The 21,462-nt window shown below is 37.3% G+C and overlaps 1 protein-coding gene across 1 annotated transcript; it reads left to right on the top strand.

Moving 5' to 3' along the window:
• The first annotated feature begins 4,799 nt into the window (after window positions 1–4,799).
• Window positions 4,800–17,183, top strand: LOC128011740 (extracellular matrix protein 2). The gene is made up of 9 exons (XM_052594441.1): window positions 4,800–5,136; window positions 6,285–6,349; window positions 6,746–7,187; window positions 7,310–7,425; window positions 8,043–8,175; window positions 8,982–9,139; window positions 9,232–9,371; window positions 15,425–15,751; window positions 16,604–17,183. The coding sequence occupies exons 1-9, from the start codon at window positions 4,953–4,955 to the stop codon at window positions 16,776–16,778; spliced, it is 1,740 nt and encodes a 579-aa protein (XP_052450401.1). The 5' UTR covers window positions 4,800–4,952; the 3' UTR covers window positions 16,779–17,183.
• The last annotated feature ends 4,279 nt before the right edge of the window (window positions 17,184–21,462 follow it).

The raw sequence follows: 21,462 nt of genomic DNA, 5'->3' as shown, positions 1-21,462 counted from the left end.
TTTTGTCACTCCCCTTTCCTATCTAAGAGAACGAGGGATGGGTGAAAAAGGAAAGGGAGCGGGACTGAAAGGGGGTTAGAGATGGCATGGGCTATAAATAGGGGAGGAATGTCAGAGACAACAGGCAGGAGAACTCGAGTTATGACAATAAGTCCTTGGCACTGTTCTCCCTGGCAGCCTGAGCAACAACCCCATATCAAGTTCTAAACTTATCCACTGGTCACCTGCATTTGCCAATCATTGTTGAGCAGCATCACGACTGCATTCTTGTGGCAGGCACTGGTCCTATGTGTGCAGGAAATCACTATAATCAAAGAGGTAAATAGCACTTCTTGTTATTAAATCTTAACCAATGTTTGGGGTTGTTGGAAGGTGAAGGTCTTTTAAAGGACTGAACATTAATAATTCCCTTCAAAGTTTTTCCTTTGGTCAAGAACCACAGTGAAAATTTAGGACTGGATAACCAAAATTCCCAGTACCACTTTTCCATGTGGATCTTTTTAAAATTTATAGAATGTGTTTGCACACACAAAAAAAATTTGAGGTAGAAAGAATAAGAAATATTTGAAAAATCAAAGTGCTGCATTTATTTTTAGGGCACTTTGTGTAAACGATCTTGCTTGCATTAAAGCTCAAGATGATCATTATACAAACTTAGGGCATTAACTATATTTTTAATTAACTCTTGTCTTGGATTCTAAAATTGAATTTGCTTTGAAAATTTTAGTTTTAAATGAGAGAAATGCTAAACGAGCAGTTTCACTACAGGTCTCAGAGGTTTGGATGCTACTTATATGCATAAATAAAAGCAATCTTAAGTTTTTGGCTCAAATAACTGTTTTAGATGCAATTCTGAATGAAAGATCGGTGGAAACATCTAATTATTCCAGTCCTAAGACTACAAATCTCTACAAATCGATCAGTATTTAAGGTCAAAATCAGACTGCATCAGTATCATGTTAGGCCACAACTAGCATGAAAGTATCAAGCATAGACTAATGCCACCAGTGCTGACATCACAATGATACACTAAGCTATTCTGGATCCTTCTGGCCTAAATTAAGAACCACCACCTAGCCATGAACCTTCCCTTAAAAGACTATTAGAGGAAGAGATTACAAAGCAGACACACATACATAGACAAAAAGCAGTATAACTTAATAAGTATGTCAGCAGTTAATTTAACTGTCACAGTTTAGCTCCTTTTCTTACTTTCACTCATTAAGTCTATCTGAAGATCAGATTTATTTTTCTCTGCCCATGTTCTCAGCAGCTCTCTCCATGGCCAGCATACAACAACCACAACCACCTCAGCCTGAGAACATGTAACAGCTGAGACACTGAGGTTCAGAGGGCGTGTGTGGGACAATGAGGACAAAGTGGGCTTGGACACTGGACAGGTCAGCACAACACACTCACACCAGTGACTCACTACAGACAGATATTTGTACGAGGAGCAGCAGTCTGGCAAAGTGGTTTTGCAGATAGCATAAAATTACAGATTCTGTCTTACTCTTAGCCACTGTTTGTTTGGACAGTAATACAGGGTCATCCATTTGAAAGGGACCTTGGTCGTCAAGGGAGAATTTAAGAAAAAATACATTTTAGAAATGGGTAGCCTTAACTTCTTTAAAGTAACTTTATATTTTGAGTTACTCTTTAAATAATTATAGAATTTGATATCCAAGTAAATTTGTTTTTAAACAAACACAAAAAAATATCATAGGCTTTAAAATAATTTATTTTAAAGTTACTGAGGGAGATTGACATTTAAAACTAAGGACTTTTAAATAGTTTATTACTCAATGGTGTGTGTGTGTTTATATATACAGTATTGTTCAAAATAATAGCAGTACAATGTGACTAACCAGAATAATCAAGGTTTTTAGTATATTTTTTATTGCTACGTGGCAAACAAGTTACCAGTAGGTTCAGTAGATTGTCAGAAAACAAACAAGACCCAGCATTCATGATATGCACGCTCTTAAGGCTGTGCAATTGGGCAATTAGTTGAAAGGGGTGTGTTCAAAAAAATAGCAGTGTCTACCTTTGACTGTACAAACTCAAAACTATTTTGTACAAACATTTTTTTTTTCTGGGATTTAGCAATCCTGTGAATCACTAAACTAATATTTAGTTGTATGACCACAGTTTTTTAAAACTGCTTGACATCTGTGTGGCATGGAGTCAACCAACTTGTGGCACCTCTCAGCTGTTATTCCACTCCATGATTCTTTAACAACATTCCACAATTCATTCACATTTCTTGGTTTTGCTTCAGAAACAGCATTTTTGATTTCACCCCACAAGTTCTCAATTGGATTAAGGTCTGGAGATTGGGCTGGCCACTCCATAACATTAATTTTGTTGGTTTGGAACCAAGACTTTGCCCGTTTACTAGTGTGTTTTGGGTCATTGTCTTGTTGAAACAACCATTTCAAGGGCATGTCCTCTTCAGCATAGGGCAACATGACCTCTTCAAGTATTTTAACATATGCAAACTGATCCATGATCCCTGGTATGCGATAAATAGGCCCAACACCATAGTAGGAGAAACATGCCCATATCATGATGCTTGCACCTCCATGCTTCACTGTCTTCACGGTGTACTGTGGCTTGAATTCAGAGTTTGGGGGTCGTCTCACAAACTGCCTGTGGCCCTTGGACCCAAAAAGAACAATTTTACTCTCATCAGTCCACAAAATGTTCCTCCATTTCTCTTTAGGCCAGTTGATGCGTTCTTTGGCAAATTGTAACCTCTTCTGCACATGCCTTTTTTTTAACAGAGGGACTTTGCGGGGGATTCTTGAAAATAGATTAGCTTCACACAGACGTCTTCTAACTGTCACAGTACTTACAGGTAACTCCAGACTGTCTTTGATCATCCTGGAGGTGATCATTGGCTGAGCCTTTGCCATTCTGGTTATTCTTCTATCCATTTTGATGGTTGTCTTCCGTTTTCTTCCACGTCTCTCTGGTTTTGCTCTCCATTTTAAGGCATTGGAGATCATTTTAGCTGAACAGCCTATCATTTTTTGCACCTCTTTATAGGTTTTCCCCTCTCTAATCAACTTTTTAATCAAAGTACGCTGTTCTTCTGAACAATGTCTTGAACGACCCATTTTCCTCAGCTTTCAAATGCATGTTCAACAAGTGTTGGCTTCATCCTTAAATAGGGGCCACCTGATTCACACCTGTTTCTTCACAAAATTGATGACCTCAGTGATTGAATGCCACACTGCTATTTTTTTGAACACACCCCTTTCAACTAATTCAACTAATTGCCCAATTGCACAGCCTTAAGAGCGTGCATATCATGAATGCTGGGTCTCATTTGTTTTCTGAGAATCTACTGAACCTACTGGTAACTTGTTTGCCACGTAGCAATAAAAAAATATACGAAAAACCTTGATTATTCTGGTTAGTCACATTGTACTGCTATTATTTTGAACAATACTGTATATATATATATATATATATATCATAATGTGTGTGTGTGTGTGTGTATCAAGCGTTAATTTGCAAAGAAAATTTTTATTTTACATTTTCAAAAATCATGTTTTTATCATGTATTAATGTGTAACAGCAGTTTGACTAATTGAAAAGCACAATGAAAATGTTTTTTTTTTTAATTGTTAAAAACTGAGTTAAATGTTTTTGCAAATAAACTCTTCAAATATATATATATATATATATATATATATATATATATATATATATATATATAAAATGTAATTTGATTTGTGAACTTTTCTGTATGCTAATAAAATAAAGTAAAAAAAAAAAAAACCTAATAATATGATATATGATATCTAATGCAAATCAGATTAAAACTGTTAAGAAAACAGAAAAAGAGGGTGTGCACGTAAAAAATATGCTTCCTATGTCAACGTACACAGTTGTTGCCCATTTTGTGTCCAGTGTTGTCTGAGCAAACTTAAACAGAGTCGCAAGGCAATATCTCGCTCTGCAGTGATACTTTATGGTGTGAATGTAAATGCAAACAATCTTTCCCTATACAATGTGACCCTGAGAGCTGGTCTATTTGTATGTGTCTGTGAGACCCTTGTCCAACCGTAACTGTGGCTTTTTTTAAACATAATTCTTTCCTCCCCCACAGATTTCTCAAATCTCTGATTTAACACTAGTGAGTGAAATTAAAAAGATAAGAGTTTACAGACGTTTTATACAGTCAAAAAAAAAAAAAACGACTTTGACACTGACGCCAAACTTAAAATGACTGAATGTCATTGGTTTAGAAAAGAAAATATCAAACCCAGTGGCCCTTATTTTAAAGTACTGACCAGAATTGGAATCTAATTATCAAATGCAATGACATTTAGACATTTTAAATGTGGCACTATATATAAATCAGCCTATAATCTCCATAAATGAGAAGAGTAACTGTGTAACTGTATGCTTTGAAAACACATAGCATTTGTCTGTATGCCTGTCTGCCTCCATCTGTTTGTTTTATGAGTTAGAGAACCATGTTTTTCTCTCTTGGCAAGGTCTTTTTCTTTTTCTTACATACGTGCTAATGGCAGCATGCCAGACAGGAACATGCCGAGGACGAGACATGGAGCCGGAGAGAGATCTCTGTACGGGTCAGTCAGGCTGCTCCCTCGCTGCCCTCTTGTTTGGATAACTCTCTCATTTGTCCATCTCAAGTGCTACAAGGTGTGAACACTGTGTCACTGTGGCATGACGTGACTGACACTGACCATCATTCCTCTGCCTCTCTCTCTCTCTGTCCTGAACCCCTAGTGTTTGTTGGCACGACCGCTGACTTTATAAGGAGGAGTTTATATTTTTGTGAACTCCTGGCAATGAAGGTCCTTGTACACGTCTAACCATGTACTGTGATCCCCTCCCTGTTTTATCCTCCTCCTCCTTCTCACTGTTGACAAAGAGAGAATTTAAAGGGCAGCTGGAGGTGAGCCTGCAGGTACATGGTGAGCATCTGGACAGATCGGATCAGAATCATGCAGGCTCTTTTGGTGTTTTGCGTGTGCTTAGGAGCTTTATCCGTGGAAGGAGTAGACCTGAATGAACTGAACTCACTCCTCACGTTTATGCCTGAGACTGATGTTTCATCCTCACAGCATCAACCAGTGGATTCTTCATCTGCATCAAGTGAGTTCATCAGTAATAATAGTAATTAGGATTTCAAGAGCAGTGACAGTTTGCAGTCTCTGTAATGGTCAGAAATGACCATTGTGAAGAGTTTATGGTGTCTGTTATACTTTGTTCTTGTTCAAAGTGTTTATTGAACTACAATACATTTCTGAAGTAAATTTACAGAGAATCAAAGGATATTTATAAAGAAATAAATAGAAGTAAAAGCAACCTCCTTTACAGTTTTTTTAGAGTATGTCTGCCATAAAATAGTTTAAATTGTTGAAAATTACTTTATATTTTTGGAAATGTGTGTGTGGCTGCATATACAGGGACCTTTTAATTTTTTTAAGTTACTGTAGTTCTCCTCAAGTATACACAGGTGTCGTTATTGACAATAATTATTAACGTGATCCAATATACATTACACAATAGAATACAATTCGGTACTATTCAAAAGTTTGGGAACAGTAAAAATATTTGTGAAAAAACAAGTATTTTATTTATTTGCTTGAAAATACAGTAACACAGTACTGTTGTGAAATACCATTACAATGTTTTATAACTGTTTTATATTTGAGTATATTTTATAATGTCATTTATTCCAGTGTTGGCAAAGAACACTGAATTTTTAGTTACCATTACTTCAGTATACAGAATATGCTGGTTTGGTGCTCAAGAAACATTTCTTATTATTTTTTCCAATGTTAAAAATGGTTGTGTTGCTGTATGTAAATGGCTTTTATTTAAAATACATTTTCTTTGTAACCCAGTACATTTTGCTGCTTTTGAATAGGGTCTAACATAGGGAATACAAGTGTTCCCTTTATAAACTGCTAATTTGCTGCTTATTAATAGTTAGTACAGTAATTGTTAAGTTTTGGTATGGGGTGGATTAAGGGATATAAAATATGGTCAGGCAGAATAAGGCATGCATGCTGATAAGCAGCTAGTTAATAGTGAGAATGTGTCCTTAAAATAAAGTGTTACCAATTTATATATAATAAAAAAAATGTACCCCAAATATTTGACCGGTAGTGCATGTGTAGCTTCTTCTGTCAACACTGGAATTGTTGGTTTACACCACTGATCTATTACAGAACACACGGTTTACACACGGTTCTGAATTGACTTATAATTGTGTTGAATCATGACTGCATTTGCAGGTGAAAAGAGAACCAATGAAGCACAAGGAACAAGCCAAGTAAGCGACACTGCCACAAACACACAGGTGAGTCTGTATTCCTGGAGACAAACCAATCAGGTTTCTAACATCAAATAATTCTGCGAAATAAATAGAAAACAGTAAATATTGAATTCGTGACCATACTCGTCGTGTCCTATAGTAACGCCTTTTTGCTGCACAAGTTGCTACTGTTGTTACAGTGGAAGAACTATGTGTATTCTGGCAGTCCAAGATAGCACAGCCATACCATAAATGCTAATTATAAGTCTATTTTTGCTTCCTGTCTTAATGCTCAACCTCTCATTTTCCACCTCCTTTATTCCTGCCTGTGCGATGTGTCCACTATATTTAGTTTGTTTAGTTTGTTCAGCGTGTTTCTGGTCACTCCTGTGTTACTAATGATCTATATTCCTGCTGTGTTCCTTCTGTGTGTCCCATCAGTCGGTTATGGGACGGGCTGAGGCTGTGTGGGTGGAGCTCAACGCTGTGTTGGAGAGATGGGGCGGAGCAGCAGGGAAACTAAATGCAATCTTGAGTCAACTCAAAGAAGAGAAAAACCGCCTCTTGGACCAAGGGGAAGAGCAGAAAGCAAAGAAAAAGGAAGAGGATGAGGATGAGGATGAAGAAGAAGAGGATGATGATGAGGAGGAAGAAGAAGAAGAAGAAGAGGAGGAGGAAGAAGAAGAAGAAGGGGAGGAGGAGGAGGGAAAGGAAGAAGAGACAGCTGAAGAGGAGGAGAATGAAGCATCTAACAGCACCTCGACCCAAGACTCATTACCAGAAGGCTGCCAAGTGGGAGAAAGTCGAGTATCCTGCAAGCAGATTGGCTTGTCCCACCTGCCAAACATCACAAACCAGGAAGTCACCATCCTTGAACTGCCTGGTAAGGTCTGGAATGGCTGAACGATCCAGCATAAGTATATGCATCACTGAGACGTTCTATAATTTATGTCGGTTGTGTCTTGTAATAAGCACAGCCGTTTTAACCAATGTGCTGTCTTACAGGCAATAACTTAACAAGAATTCCTCCCAGTGGTTTTTCTGGACTGCCAGATCTTGAAGAGCTTGACCTAAGTTTGAACAAGCTGGACGACTCCTCTTTCGGCCTAAGTCTCTTCATGGTACTTGCATTTTTTTATCCCTTCAATTACACCAGTTAAACACTCCTATAATCTTAAAAGAGTATGTACTGTATGTCTGCATCAAATCTAAAAATAATTCCATCCTGTTTAGGATTTTTAAGAACATACAAATTAAACGTTTCAAATTATAACTGCTAACTATAAGTCCAGCCAAGATACATCCGGATTTCCAAGCAGGAGACCTTGAGAAGAGACCAAACACGCCACTCCCAAAGCAAACTCAGCAGCATGAAAATAGGAACCACAGTTTGGCCAGTGGAAAATGCCACTGTCTTCTTTGGACCATCCATGAAATGTTGGTGAAATTAGCATAAAGAGTCAATTCTCTTTGATGAGGGATATGAGTACACAATTTACAGTCTGCACGCAAATGAAAAGTAGCTAAAGTCAGGCAAGTCCGACAGCGGGGTGCATTTACATGTCTTAACATTAAAATAACTGGACAAACATGCATAATTGAGGCTTTTCATTTGGTGGTAGGCACAGTGGAAACATTGCTGTGTTAAAATGCAGGCTCATGATTCACTAGGCCCAAAACAGACAGGACATAACCACTAAGACCCGAGGAGACAAGTGTGTTTCTGCTCTTTTAACAGAATCTGACAAAGCTGAAGATCCTGAAACTTGACAGCAATGAACTTACATCAGTTCCACAGTTGCCATCTTCTTTGGAGGATCTGAAGATAAACAACAATAAAATAAACCAACTGGCTTCACAAAGCTTCAAAGGTTTGTGTTGTTTTTCATGCCAGCTGCACAAACATGACTTTCGTGGCTTTGGTAATTAGTGTTAGTTGTTTTCCTCATAAAAAAGATTTACAGATGAAGAATGGAGCAGTACTTTTGAAATGTTTGAAATAATTTACACTTACAGGAGATATAACAGTCTCATATCAGCTGAATAAAAGCTTTTATTACAAGTTGCCGGGTTGGGGGTCGACATGTTACGATCACATGACCAGCCGAATATTACATGGTTAATCTTAGTATTTCCCCTGTTGATGAAAGACTTTTTTTTTTTTTTTACAAGATATGGCTGGAATACACTGGACAAGTTGGCACTAGCTACCTAAAGTCAGAGCCAGTCAGCACATTTCACTTGACAGATTTCAAAGAAAATCATGTTGTTTATAATGATCAGACTCAGATCTTTTATCTATCTACAGACTGTGATTCCATGCAGTCAGAGGATATTATGACACTTTTTTACAATTGTCATGTCACTGGTACTGTGTGATCCTCCATTGTTGAGCATGATGCATTTTGTTTTTTCATAATGCCTACTGTTTTAGTTGTTTAGTATATTCCAGCCATACATAAATCATGACTGACTGCTAAAAGCGTTTGAACAATATTTTTAACAACTGAATATATTTTCTGTTTGTGTGTGTGTGAGAGAAGAGAGAGAGAGAGAGAGAGAGAGGTTACATCCACACCACTAGGTGTCAGAATAAGTTTAAAAGAACAGCTTAAAAGAAAAAATAAATGACTGATCCACCTAACTGAAGTAACCAAGAAGGTTTTGTTTTCTGCAGGCTTGACTAACCTAAAAGTCCTAGAACTGACAGGAAACATTCTCTATGAGAGCAGCATTGCGCCCTGGGCTTTCAAACCTCTGAAGGCACTCAAGTTTTTACGATTGGATAAAAACAGATTCAGTGGTATCCCAGCGGGCTTGCCCCCATCTATAGAGGTCCGTTCTGTAACCCGCCAATGATTCAGTCACTTGCTTCTCTGTATAGATTTATGGTATTTATATGTTGATATGTCTTGGTGTATGTGCAGGACCTGAGGTTGCAGGACAATCAAATAGTGGAGGTGCAGGACAGGCTTTTGGATAAGTGTGTCCACCTGAAGGTGTTAGATCTCAGTCACAACCTCCTAAAGGAGAACAGCATGTACCCTGAGGCCTGGATCAACCTGCGGTGAGTCTCACATGCACTTTTTTATGCACTTATTATATTAATACACTTTGTTTACATTCATTTAGTTTATATTTATATTATTATTAAATTAATGCAATTGTTTGGATATATAGATTATCAAATTAATCAAATCATGATTTCTGTATAATTTTTTTTCTTCTTTATATATATACAATGGGGTACAAAAATATGCAGTGCAAGTTTTGTAATAACTAAGAAAAAATATACATCTGTATAATATGCACAGTGACCCACATTTGGTTTTTGACCATACTGAATCATGTACAGTTTAACAAATTATTACTTTTGCCAAAGTAAAATTCCAGTATCTCTGGAACTGAACTATATAGGGCCTTAAAAATGAAGATGACAAAGGGGAAAGTTTGTTAAGACCCGATTTATTAGACATTAAGATATTTTTAATACATTTTGAGTTACAGGTGTGCAAACTTTGGAGAAAAAAAGTGCTCTTTCCCTTATTTTTGTATAGTCATCACCATAAAATAAAATGCAACAAAGATAGCTAAAGTAAGCTAATATTGCTAACAGACCTATCTTTAAAAATAACATTATGATGCTTCCATCTTTTATCTTTCTTCTTCTTAAAAAAAAAATACTATCAAAAACTGAAATTTTAGCCAGGAAAGTTTCTGAAATTTGGTTGATTTGACTTAAAATGATCCAAATAATAAATGTATATGCAATATATAACACACACACACACACACACACGTTCCCTAAGTACAGTTCCCTTATTAGCCACTAGATGGTGCACAAAAGACATGCTGAGAAAAGTAACCCTCCCAATTGCTAAATGCTGCTTGGTACAGCACAATTCCAGGAACCTGTGTGTCCGCCATCATCAGAATCAGATGAAGGATTGTGATCATTTATTCTGGACCTGCTGTCAGCCTGCATCTGCCTCATAGTTTCAATTCTACCAGAGTAGATGTCTTTCTCCAAGGTCTCGCATCACTCATCCTCAGGAGCGTGTTATACGGGAGTCAGAAGAGACAGAGAGCCCACTCATCACTCACTCTGCCCTTTACCCTGTCAAACACACTGAGTGATAGGGTGAAGTTAGAAAAACAAGCCTGAGAACACACATACCACGTCCCAGCTATTTGGAAATCCAGGCTTAATTTCACGAGTAATAAAGACTTGGTCTAGGGTTGTATATAAAGTATTACTAGGGTCTATTTTGTGATTAGGCATAAGCTCACTCATGAATAACCGTTTGCACTTGTACTGCGGTGAATGCAGATGTTTGGCTGGCTGCTGGTCACCTAAATGGAGCGGTTTACAGCACTGGTTTTGGCTTGGCTGTGTGATGGTGAATGTGTGGGGGTTTTGATTCATATAGGGGTGACTGTGATGCTCAAGCATTCCTGCAGAGAGACATTTTGTGGATTTTTTGTTTTGTAGATTTGCCAACCTACAGTTATATGGTTAGCACATAAACCATCCATAGTTCTAGTAAAAGCTAAAAAATAAAGAGAAACGATGTAGTAATCAGAAAAAAGTTAATCAGTACTTTATAACTAAAAGAGGCATCCAAAGTTCATCCAAAAATGATCACCCTCCTCTTGTTTAAACCAGTTTGAAGAAGAAGATACATATTTTAAGAATGCACTGGCTTTGGTGATTTACCATCTTTTACAATAAATGTGAAATGGAGCTTTCAAGTTTCTTAAAGGACAAAAGCATCACAAGAATAACATATAGTTAACCTAAATGACCTATATTTAAGTATTCTGATGTTATACAATAGCTTTTCTTGAGAAACCACCCAAAGTAAATTAAAATGAGACCTTCCATTCGTTTCTCCACACCATAAGCTTTTTGACTTTTTCCATTCCCTCCATTCCCTCTCTCACACTGACTCTCATACTGTCAGCAAATTATACTAATACATTATTCATCTCTAACATCTTTTACTCATTTTCTTTCCTTGTAAGTTGCAAATCTTTTTGAAATCGTGCCATTCAAAGCTGGTTCGCAGGAATTCACAATTCTCTTTCTTTCCATTCACTCTCATCAACATCTGCATTACCAGGAAAGCGGGCATTATCACTGGAACTGCTTCCATGGCTGTTGCACTGTTTACTTTCCAGCTGTCTTTTTAAGGTAACCTGTTATTAGCTGGAGTGAGTGTAAGTGAGCTTTGATCGGCCATCAGCTCAACTTAACAGGCTCTTTATTTAAAATAATGTCACATTGTCACCTAATTGCTACTGTTAATTGTTACTGTTGATGTGTGTGTGTGTGTGTGTGTGTGTGTGTATGCACGCATTTACGTGTGTGATCCTGTGATCTACCCAAACACTGCAGCACCATGCTATTATCTCAGCACAAATCTCTGAGCCTCCCCGAGTAAAGTCAAGACTTTTACTGTCTGCTTTCATTTCTTCAGCTTTTATGAGTGCATGTCAGCCCAAATAATGTCCAAATCAGCACCATGGACCTAGTGTAAATCCCAGCTCCGTCAACACCTCCTCAAGACTCCATTTCTTTAACTTTAACTCATCTAGCAGCCAAGCCGCATATATATACATATATGTGTGTGTGTGTATATATATATATATGTACATATATGTGTATATATAAGATATATGTGTATATATAAGATGTAGTCATGACAATATTTTTCTGAATCTTGTGTGTCATCAGTCACATGAAATTTCAAGCTGAGATGACCTCAAAAAACATTTATGGTCCAAAGATGGCAAATTGTGTAGTTTTGGGGGGTCTTGTGCCAGAACTGATATTGAAGTGATTGGAAATGCTAACAGCTAACAATTACAGACCATCAGCATATAAAAAGGCACATCCTACTAATAAACTCCTTTCCTTTTCTCTCTGTATTTGTTTCTGCATTTACACTTATGCTTTATCTTCTGCACCTTGCACCTTGAAAGTTTTTCTTGCATGATCTTTCAATGGAGCGACAACAATATCTCTAATTAAAAATATCTTAATTTGTGTTTTTTTTTTAAAATTTAATGGTTTGGAATAACATGAGGGTGAGTTAATACTGACAGAATTTGAATATTTGCTTGAACTAATCGCTTTTACATTGAATCTGTATATTAATGTCCTCATTTCTAAATTCCTTGAGCTCCAGCTTCCTTTTTTAAAGATCCAAGTGCCATGCCTATAAAATCTAATTACAGTTTTTAATGTCACTGAACAACCTTCATGGTTTATTTCTCTTAGAGGAGAGGCTCTAGTAGAAGAACTGCTAATAAGATTCTTTTAAAGTTTCTTTAAAAGTGACACATCTCTGATTAGTGACGTCACGTCTGCAATAAGCAGGCATATGTCATGGGAATCTGTGGAACTTGGGGTTGAAAGACCGTGGTGGTCTGTGTGTTCATATGCCATTGTGTTTATATAGGTGCACACATTTCTGTGAGTGAGCAGTGACACCGCAGGCCCCCTGTCACCTAGAGGGGTGTTTTGGGTCTCGGGGTGAAGAACAGGGTGTTCTGGCAGAGGGCTCCTCTGCAGGCCAGCGACCTGAGCCTGAGGATTTTGATGGATGTGAGGACAGTGTGGATGCGCTAGCTGGACTGAGCTTACGGGAATGAGGCGGGGGTGAACGAAAGGACACGCACTGCTTGTTTTCTCACACAGGGAGAAAAAAATGCAAGTTATTGCAGTTTTACTAAGAAGTTCACATTCTCATTTCATAATGAGTTATATAAAGTGTCTCTGCCGGAGGAGACAACCAAGAGCCAGCATTTGTGCAGATATAAAGATACACACTCACATATACATAAATGCCTTTTACTCTTTAAAAGTGTGAAAAAAATATTCAAAACCTGAAAAGAGCATGAATTACGGAGCCACAGCTGGAGATGGTTATGCCATTTCTCACTCTTGCTAGTTCAAATCATGGTGCCCTAAATGAAGGGGCTGAGTTTAGCTGTGCCTGGGTCTCCCGCATGCATGATATAACATGAGATCCAACTAAATGTGCCTTGTCATGACGGTGATCTTCCTGTCCTGCATGCCAGGTTACGTAAGGACGGTTGTGCAACACTGGCACCGGTGTGCCTCTGCTCATGTGGTGGCAGCCGTGCTCTCTGCTTCTCATTATGAGAGTTCTCCCTGAGGATGCCCACCGTTATTGGCTTGTTGGTGGAGAGAATCTGTGTGGGAACAATGTCAGTATGTAAATCTGACTCCGACATCAGAAGCCAATAATCCTGAAACTGCTTTATTTTGTTCTTGAATTATTTCGTTTTGTCACTCAGATGGCATCTGGTATGGCACATTTAAAAGTTTTTACGATTCTTTTAGATATAGTTTAGGCAGTGAATTGCTTTTTTTCTTTTGGTCAGCTTAATGGTGGATTTCTAAAGACTGCTAATAACATAAATAAACATAAGCGAACAATATAAAAAATATATATATTTTCTCTGTGTATGTAAGTGTGGGTATATGTGTCTTTCTGGCTGTTAATTATTGTGTTGGTTCACTTGTGAAAGTGGTCCATTGCGCACATGGATAATAAAACATTTATGGATTTATTTTACAACCCAACTGTTAATGAAAATCTCCTAAAGAGAGGGAAAAAATCCCTCTATTTATTAGCATTAACACTTATTTCCAAAAAGCTGGAATGACATGTACCTACATTATTTGTATTTAAGGTTCACCGGTGGCAGTTTTGACCCACTTTGTGCCCTGTAGGCAAATTTTTAGATTTTCCAAATGTCAGACAGTGTTTTAGAACAAACACTTTTGCCTAAATGAATTAGGCAACTTTATAAATTATGTTTGGAGGGATGCATTCAAAATGCATTTGCAAGAGAATCTGCGATAAATAAACAATAAATCTGTTTTTCTTAGTATTCAAACACTTTCTAAAATATACATTGACGTGATCAACAATTCCTTTATTTAACTTAAAACTAGGTCTAGACATAACTAGATAGCCCAGGGCTCCTCCTGTCAGCTATATTCACTGCTAGATTTCCTGATTGATATTCAAGTCTGCAACATCCGAAGTCCCATCTCTCATCTTAAGGTCAGTATCAGAGCTTGCTGGGTGAATGAAATCCACATGGAGGTCACTGTAGCTTTTGATGTAATAATAACAGTCATTGCCATATGAGACCCTCATTCCTCCTCAGCGCACTGGTGGACTGGGCAGCCAACAGTCTTATGGAGGCAGAGGAAATGTGCTCCTGACTCCTGCTGAGGCAAACATTGTAAACTTACACCAGCTGCCTCCTCAAGACCCCTCTTGAAAAACACAAAATCCTGACTTTTAGGACATTCTCTCACTCGCTCAATCTCTTCCACCCCCAAACCCCCTTATTCCTTCACAGAACACACACAAATACACTTAACTGAAGTTGACACACAAGCTTTTTTAACTGCGTTGTGCTGGGTTAATGACGTGTCATGGGGCCCATTCTCCGTGCAAACACTGCAGAAAACTTCACAAGCTCCCCCAGCACTTGAAAGAAACCTACTACATATGTTGCAACCAATGTACACTAACCATCAAAAACATGGTTTACATAAATACAAGTTGTAAAGAAATGCTTAGACAAGCAAGTGTGTCTGGTAAACCAGCAAACAGTCTTTCTGATGAAGCTGCTTGAACAAGTAAGCCTACAACTTTCATGCTACCTACTGGTGGTGGGGATTTTGATTCAACCCAAAGTCTTGACCTTTTTAAATCCATTGACTGAAAAGATTTGTTCAGTTTTATTAACTAATATAGCCACTGATTGGTTCAGATTGGTTGACCATCTCTTTAGATGACATATTCCTGGCAGTAGGTTGTAGTAAGTTAGTAACATTTATGTGTTATGAGTGAGCCCTTGAATCATTAAATAATTTTTTTTTAAAGCATAAAGTCACTGAGAACTAAAAATAAAGTTCACAGGCTTCAGTTAATGAGAAATGTTAGTGTATTGAAGTGAATGACATTTTATTTTGACATTTTGGTATTGTGATATAAGAGTTTGGTCATATTGCCCACTGCTAATACACTCCATGAGGTAACACCACACCTCTGTCTGTCTGATTCTCAGGACGCTGGAAACTCTTGACCTGTCCCATAACCAGATGGCAGTGGTGCCCTCAGATCTGCCCAGGGCCTTGCGCCAACTTTCCCTGCAGCACAATCACATTCACTCCATTCCTCCATACTCACTGAGTCACCTCCGCCCAGGCTTACTGTCCCTACACCTCTCCCACAACCTGTTAGAAGAGCACGGTGTGCTAGGGAAGTCATTCCGTGGTGTTTATCAAACACTGGAGGAGTTACACTTGGACAACAACAGGTTTCAAAGGGTGCCACACAATATGCGCCACTTCAAGAACCTCAAGCTACTGCGGCTAGACCACAACCGTATAAGGTACGTACACTTAAGTTCTGTTCCTAAACACAGTGGTCAGACATCGAAGCTTGAGTCTTAAATCTTTCTAATGATACACAGTTTGAGTTTGATGTTGTACAACATTACTCTGGGGCCGTCAGCGATCTTTGCTTCTAACGGGGTTAACCCTTTAAGCTTCTACATGTCTGTGAATGCAGCCTTCATTTGAAATCCTCATTCCCTTTAGATTTATTTCCTCCTCAGATCATTTTCTTTGATCTTCTTTTAAACATTCTCTCTCATTTATTACTCACTAATTTCACTATTTCTTTACTGTTAATTTGCATTTCAAATGTGTACAGGCTTAAGCTTGTCTGTACCCGCAGACTATAGTGCAACCAATATGACAGTTGATGTAGTGAGAGCTCCAAGCTCAACAGTGAACTACATGAACTGTACTAATTAAAATATTTGTGTGCTTGCTTTAGGGTCTGTCAGTAATTACAAGGATGCATATCTCTACTCTCTAAACTGCTCTTGAACTATTAAGTTCTAGACGCACTTCAGAATCGATCAATAACTACACTGCAGTCATTTTCTTAATTAGCATGTTTTTCTTTGTTTTATTAATATTTATGAAACAAGGCCACTTGAGGAGCAACATTATTTCACGATTTGAATGTTTCTGTTTGTTTTTTTGTTTTTTTTTAAAGAAAAGTATTTTACCCAAAATCAGATACTTTTTTTATTGCACACGTATGCTTATTTAAATAGAAGTGATCTTTAGGTATTTTTATTGAAAACGTTACAAAAGGAATTATCATGAAAACGTGTCCATCCCTACAATGAAAAGTGTGATAGTGAGTAATATGTTTGGCTTTGTGTTTTCAGCTCTGTCCCAGTGAAATCAATCTGTAAGGTCAAACGGACTGAGGATTCTCTCCTGTCAACCGTGCATTTAGAGTACAACTACATCAATGTGAAGAAAATCCCTCGTGCTGCTTTCTCCTGCATTCAGGATTCCAGCAAGATCGTACTAGAGCCCCAGAACCAATCACAGGGCTAGTAAACTGCTACAGAAACATCACCCTGTCACTTCAAGCCTCGCCTCTGCTTCTCCTGTCAGTCACTTGAAGATTGAATACTGTAAAGACCATGTCCATTAGATATATTAATAGTGTGCATGCTTCCTCTTCAAATGCACATTTGGGTCTTGTTCAGCAACTTGTAGCATAAAATACATAATTTTGCTTCTTTTTGTATGTAATAAACCTTCTTCTTGTAAGCTATTGAAACAAGCAGGCTTAGAAACCCCTGGCTGAAAAAATAATCAAATGCCTTTCTTTCGCAATATTCATTTAGACTTTGGTGCATATTATAATGATTTTATTATTATATAATTTTATATTTATGTTTGTGTTGTATTATTTTAAATCATCCCCTGATGTCACATTAAAATGCATATGATTCATGTCTAAAATGAAATGATTTAGTAAATATAAGGCTAATTGTACACTTTTACACAATTACCACAATTTGTCTGTCAGACATATAGTGTGATGGACCCTCACAGCCCAGGTAGGTGCAGCTAAAAAAAGAAAAGAAAATGCAATCTGAACCCAAGGGGTGTGTGACAGCATCTTTATTATCCATGACTTTCAGGACACACTGCAGTGAAGCCTCAGGTGAACGGCTGGAGGCCTCTGAGCAGAGATGATGTTTTGAATGGCAAGGTAATGAGATAGAACTTATGAGCTGTGATGTCTGCTGAGTTCAGGTGTGAATGACGCCCTCAGCTCTGAATAGGGCCCCACTGTGCTCATTCAGCAGCACCGCCTCTGGGTAAGAACGGGTTACTTCAATGCGGTTTACATAAATACCTCAGAATTCTCCTAACCAAGAAATATATTAAAGCACAAAGCGCCCCAAGATTAGTTTTTTTGATCATCTATGTCGAGCTAAATGATTTACATCAAGCTGTGGATGCCCCCAGTGACCTTTACTGATCATTCAAAGGCAATCTGATGGCATGACACATTTAGTTTGAATTGCATTACACTGAAGCCATTTGGGCTCATTTAAGGTCCTTTAAAACAGTCCACTCGCTGGCCATCTTGGTAATGTCTTCGGGCAGCTATTACAAATCATCAAAGCACAGCTGTAATCTACTTGAAAGGGAGAAGTTGCAAGTCTCTTAAAACGGTTTGCCAAGCTTGCATTTCATTAGTATGTCAGGTCATAAATAATGTGACAAAAATACTGGATTTTGCATCATTTAATAAGATGCAAGTTCCCTGAGTAGCTACAAAGCACATTTATTGACACACTATTATCTGTGTAATATAATGATATAGGCTTTCAATGAGTTGGGTATAGTGCAATATGATGCACATCTTTTGAACAAGTGACCCTATCAACATTTTAAGATCAAAAGAGCAGCTGTACACTTTAAAGGGGAGATAACACACACAGTTTCACCCAAGCTCATGTTCATTTTGAGTACCTATAGAGTAGCACTGCATCCTTCATATCTCCAAAAAGTCTTTAGTTTTATTATAATTATAAAAGAAAGATACAGCTTTTTACGATTCTCTCCAGAAAAAGCTGAGCTCCTGGAGGCGCGCCGTGGGCGGAGCTAAAGAGTGATGAACACTTGAGCAACGTATGCCAACAAAACAGACATTTGATGCCGTTACACTTACTGTCTGCAGTTCTGAATCATGAGTGGAGGTTTTGACAATGTGCAAATCCAGCATCGAACTGGGCCTTGTTTATAAAATGTTCATCAACAAACGCACTTGTGAAACTCCATTGCTGCCCCGGAAAAACAAAATGCATCCACTACTTGCATAACACTGGGTTCTTTTGAAAGCTGAACTATGTTATCTTTCCATTACAACCAAAAACACACATTTGTTTGGAAACATTCTTCCCGAGTGAGTCCTGTGCAGCACTGCCGCCAGATGAAGCCCATTGATGGGCACAATCTCGTTTGAGAAATGCCCATATTAGGAGTTCCACCCTCGTCTACATCATGATGTGAAAAAACTCTCCGAAACTTGTACGAACCCGGAAATAAGATTCTTGGCACAGAAATACTCTATCATATATCCCAATTGTTTTTTGAAACTTTGTCCTTGCTTAGCATGAGAATCCAACTCTTTAACAGTGTAAACAATTCTGAATGGATGAAATACCATTGTGTCCCCCTTTCTAAATAGTGCATGTAGGAGATAAAAAAAGAAGCGTTATATGATTTGAAAGATCACATATGTTGGTCTCAAATGTGTCGTCAAGACACAGAAAAGCAGCAGGGCTTCTGTCTGCTATACAGGGATAATGGCTCTGAGGTTCAAATGTGCATGATTCCTGGGGATCATTTTCCTAGAGGAGGGGTTAAATAACAGTGTGACTGATCTGTTTGCAAAACACAATGCCTGTATTCTTGCAGCCGCATAAGGGAAAAAAATATTGTTAATAATATTGCAGAAAGACATGAGCTAAGGGTCTGAGATCCTCTCCAGCACATCAAGGCCACAGAAACCCTGGTGTCCTTCCAGCTTTGTTAACGAAGTGACTTCTTAGGTCTTGACGTACTTTGTCCTGACGTTTTATTAGCAAGCATTAATGAAAGACATGCACAGCAATCAACACAGTCTTTCAGGAAGCTAAAGCTTTCTTATCTTTAAGAAAACCTGTCTAGCACACTTGTACATGCTTGCTGTAAAATGCACAGCCGGTCAGTTATTATTGTTCTTTTATCAAGTCTTCTTAGACTTCTATTTATAGTGTCTTCTCCTCCTCATGAACAGTCTGTATAATCTGACAGCAAGGAGGTTTCTGACAGAATTTTAGAGAGTCTAGTAATCCTACTTGTCTTGTACTTAGAGAACATAATTCATCTCCATTAGTCACCACACACACACACACACACACACACACACAGATATCACGCTTAATGCTTTAATTATCCAGTTCACTGCTTAGAAGACACTGGCTCACAAAACTCATACTAGAGTTACTTTATCAAAGCTAATATTGATTTTAAGTTTGCAAGCAATAATTTAAGATATTTTACCTGACAACAAGGCAAAAAGTTATTATATTATTATTAGTTATTCTTGTTATATATAAATGATATTTGTAAAGTATCGGATATTTTTAATTTTATTCTCTTCGCGGATGATACAACAATTTATTGTTCTGGCCCAAATCTTATAGAGCTTGTGTTGGTAGTAGAGAAAGAATTATATAAATTAAAGAATTGGTTTGATTTGAACAAATTATCACTAAATTTAGATAAAACGAAATTTATGGTATTTAGTAATAAAGAGATAAATAATCAGATTAGGATCACTATTAATGAAAATGAATTAGAAAGAGTAAATCATATAAAATTTCTTGGAGTAATTATTGATTGTAAAATGACATGGAAACCGCATATTTTAAACGTTCAAAAGAAAGTATCAAAAACGATTGCAATTTTGTATAAGTTGCGATGTATTCTGAACAAAAATGCACTACATTTACTTTATAGTTCACTTGTCACACCATACCTAACGTATGGTATTGAAGTATGGGGAAATACATATAAAACTAGAACCAATTTAATTTTCCTATTACAAAAGAAGGTTATCAGATTAATTAATTATGCACCTTACAATTCACCAAGTAATTCACTGTTTCTTCAATCAAACATTTTGAAGTTTTATGACTTAGTTGATTTGTACACCGCAAAGTTTATTTACCAAGTTAAACATAATAAAATTCCTAAATGCTTGCAAATATTATTTACCCAGCGAGAAAGTAATTATAATCTCAGAGGACTATGTATATTTAATCAACCACAAGTACATTCTACATTAAGAGAACACTGTTTATCAAATAAAGGAGTTAAATTATGGAATAGTTGCTGTAATGAGTTAAAACAAGCCACGTCTATTTTTCAGTTTAAAAATATTTACAAGAGAATAACAATGGAAAAATATTCAACAGAGTGAAAATTAATTAAAGCGGCTTGCTTTTGGTGTGGTGGACACTGGTCCACTAATGTGTTAATGTTAATGTTATGAACAGATGTTGTCATTAATGTGTTGCATTTATGATTTTAAAGTTAAGGGCAGGCACAATAAGCTTTAGCTTCTGCCTGCACCAGGTCATTGTGTTTATGTTTTGAATGATTGGATTGAATGATCTGTAAATTACCAAACCGAAAAAAAAATATATATATATATATATATTATATTATTTTTATTATTATTGTTTTAGATATATTTTATTGATTCTCCTGCTTATGTAATATATATTTTATGAGAATCAAGATTGTAGTTCTCAGTGATTGTCTCCTGATTATTATTATTATTATTTTTTATAATTTATGACAATTATTGACACTTAAGCTGTATGCACATGTAAATTGGCTTTATCCTAATCTGAAGACTTACCAGTGCAACAACAGGATTGAAAAGATGAAAATGGTATTCCATGAAGCCAAAAAGCTGCCCTAGGACAAAAATACATACATCTGGAGTTATTTTAAAGCCACACAATAAGCAGCTCACAATGTCTGCTGTAACAAAAAGTACAACAAACCAACACTTTCTCCAACTCCCAGCTGAGCATGTAATCACACATTACTTCTAAGCGCCACTGAGTTGGCCAGTGCAATTAGTTATCCGATCTGCATGCAGAATAACCCCGATTTGTCATAATTGTACAGTCATTTTGAAAACAGTTCTTTACTGTCTAAG

Source organism: Carassius gibelio, chromosome B23 (genome assembly GCF_023724105.1).
Source record: "Carassius gibelio isolate Cgi1373 ecotype wild population from Czech Republic chromosome B23, carGib1.2-hapl.c, whole genome shotgun sequence".
NCBI classification, from domain to species: domain Eukaryota; kingdom Metazoa; phylum Chordata; class Actinopteri; order Cypriniformes; family Cyprinidae; genus Carassius; species Carassius gibelio.
This window is presented reverse-complemented; position numbering and strand designations above follow the sequence as displayed.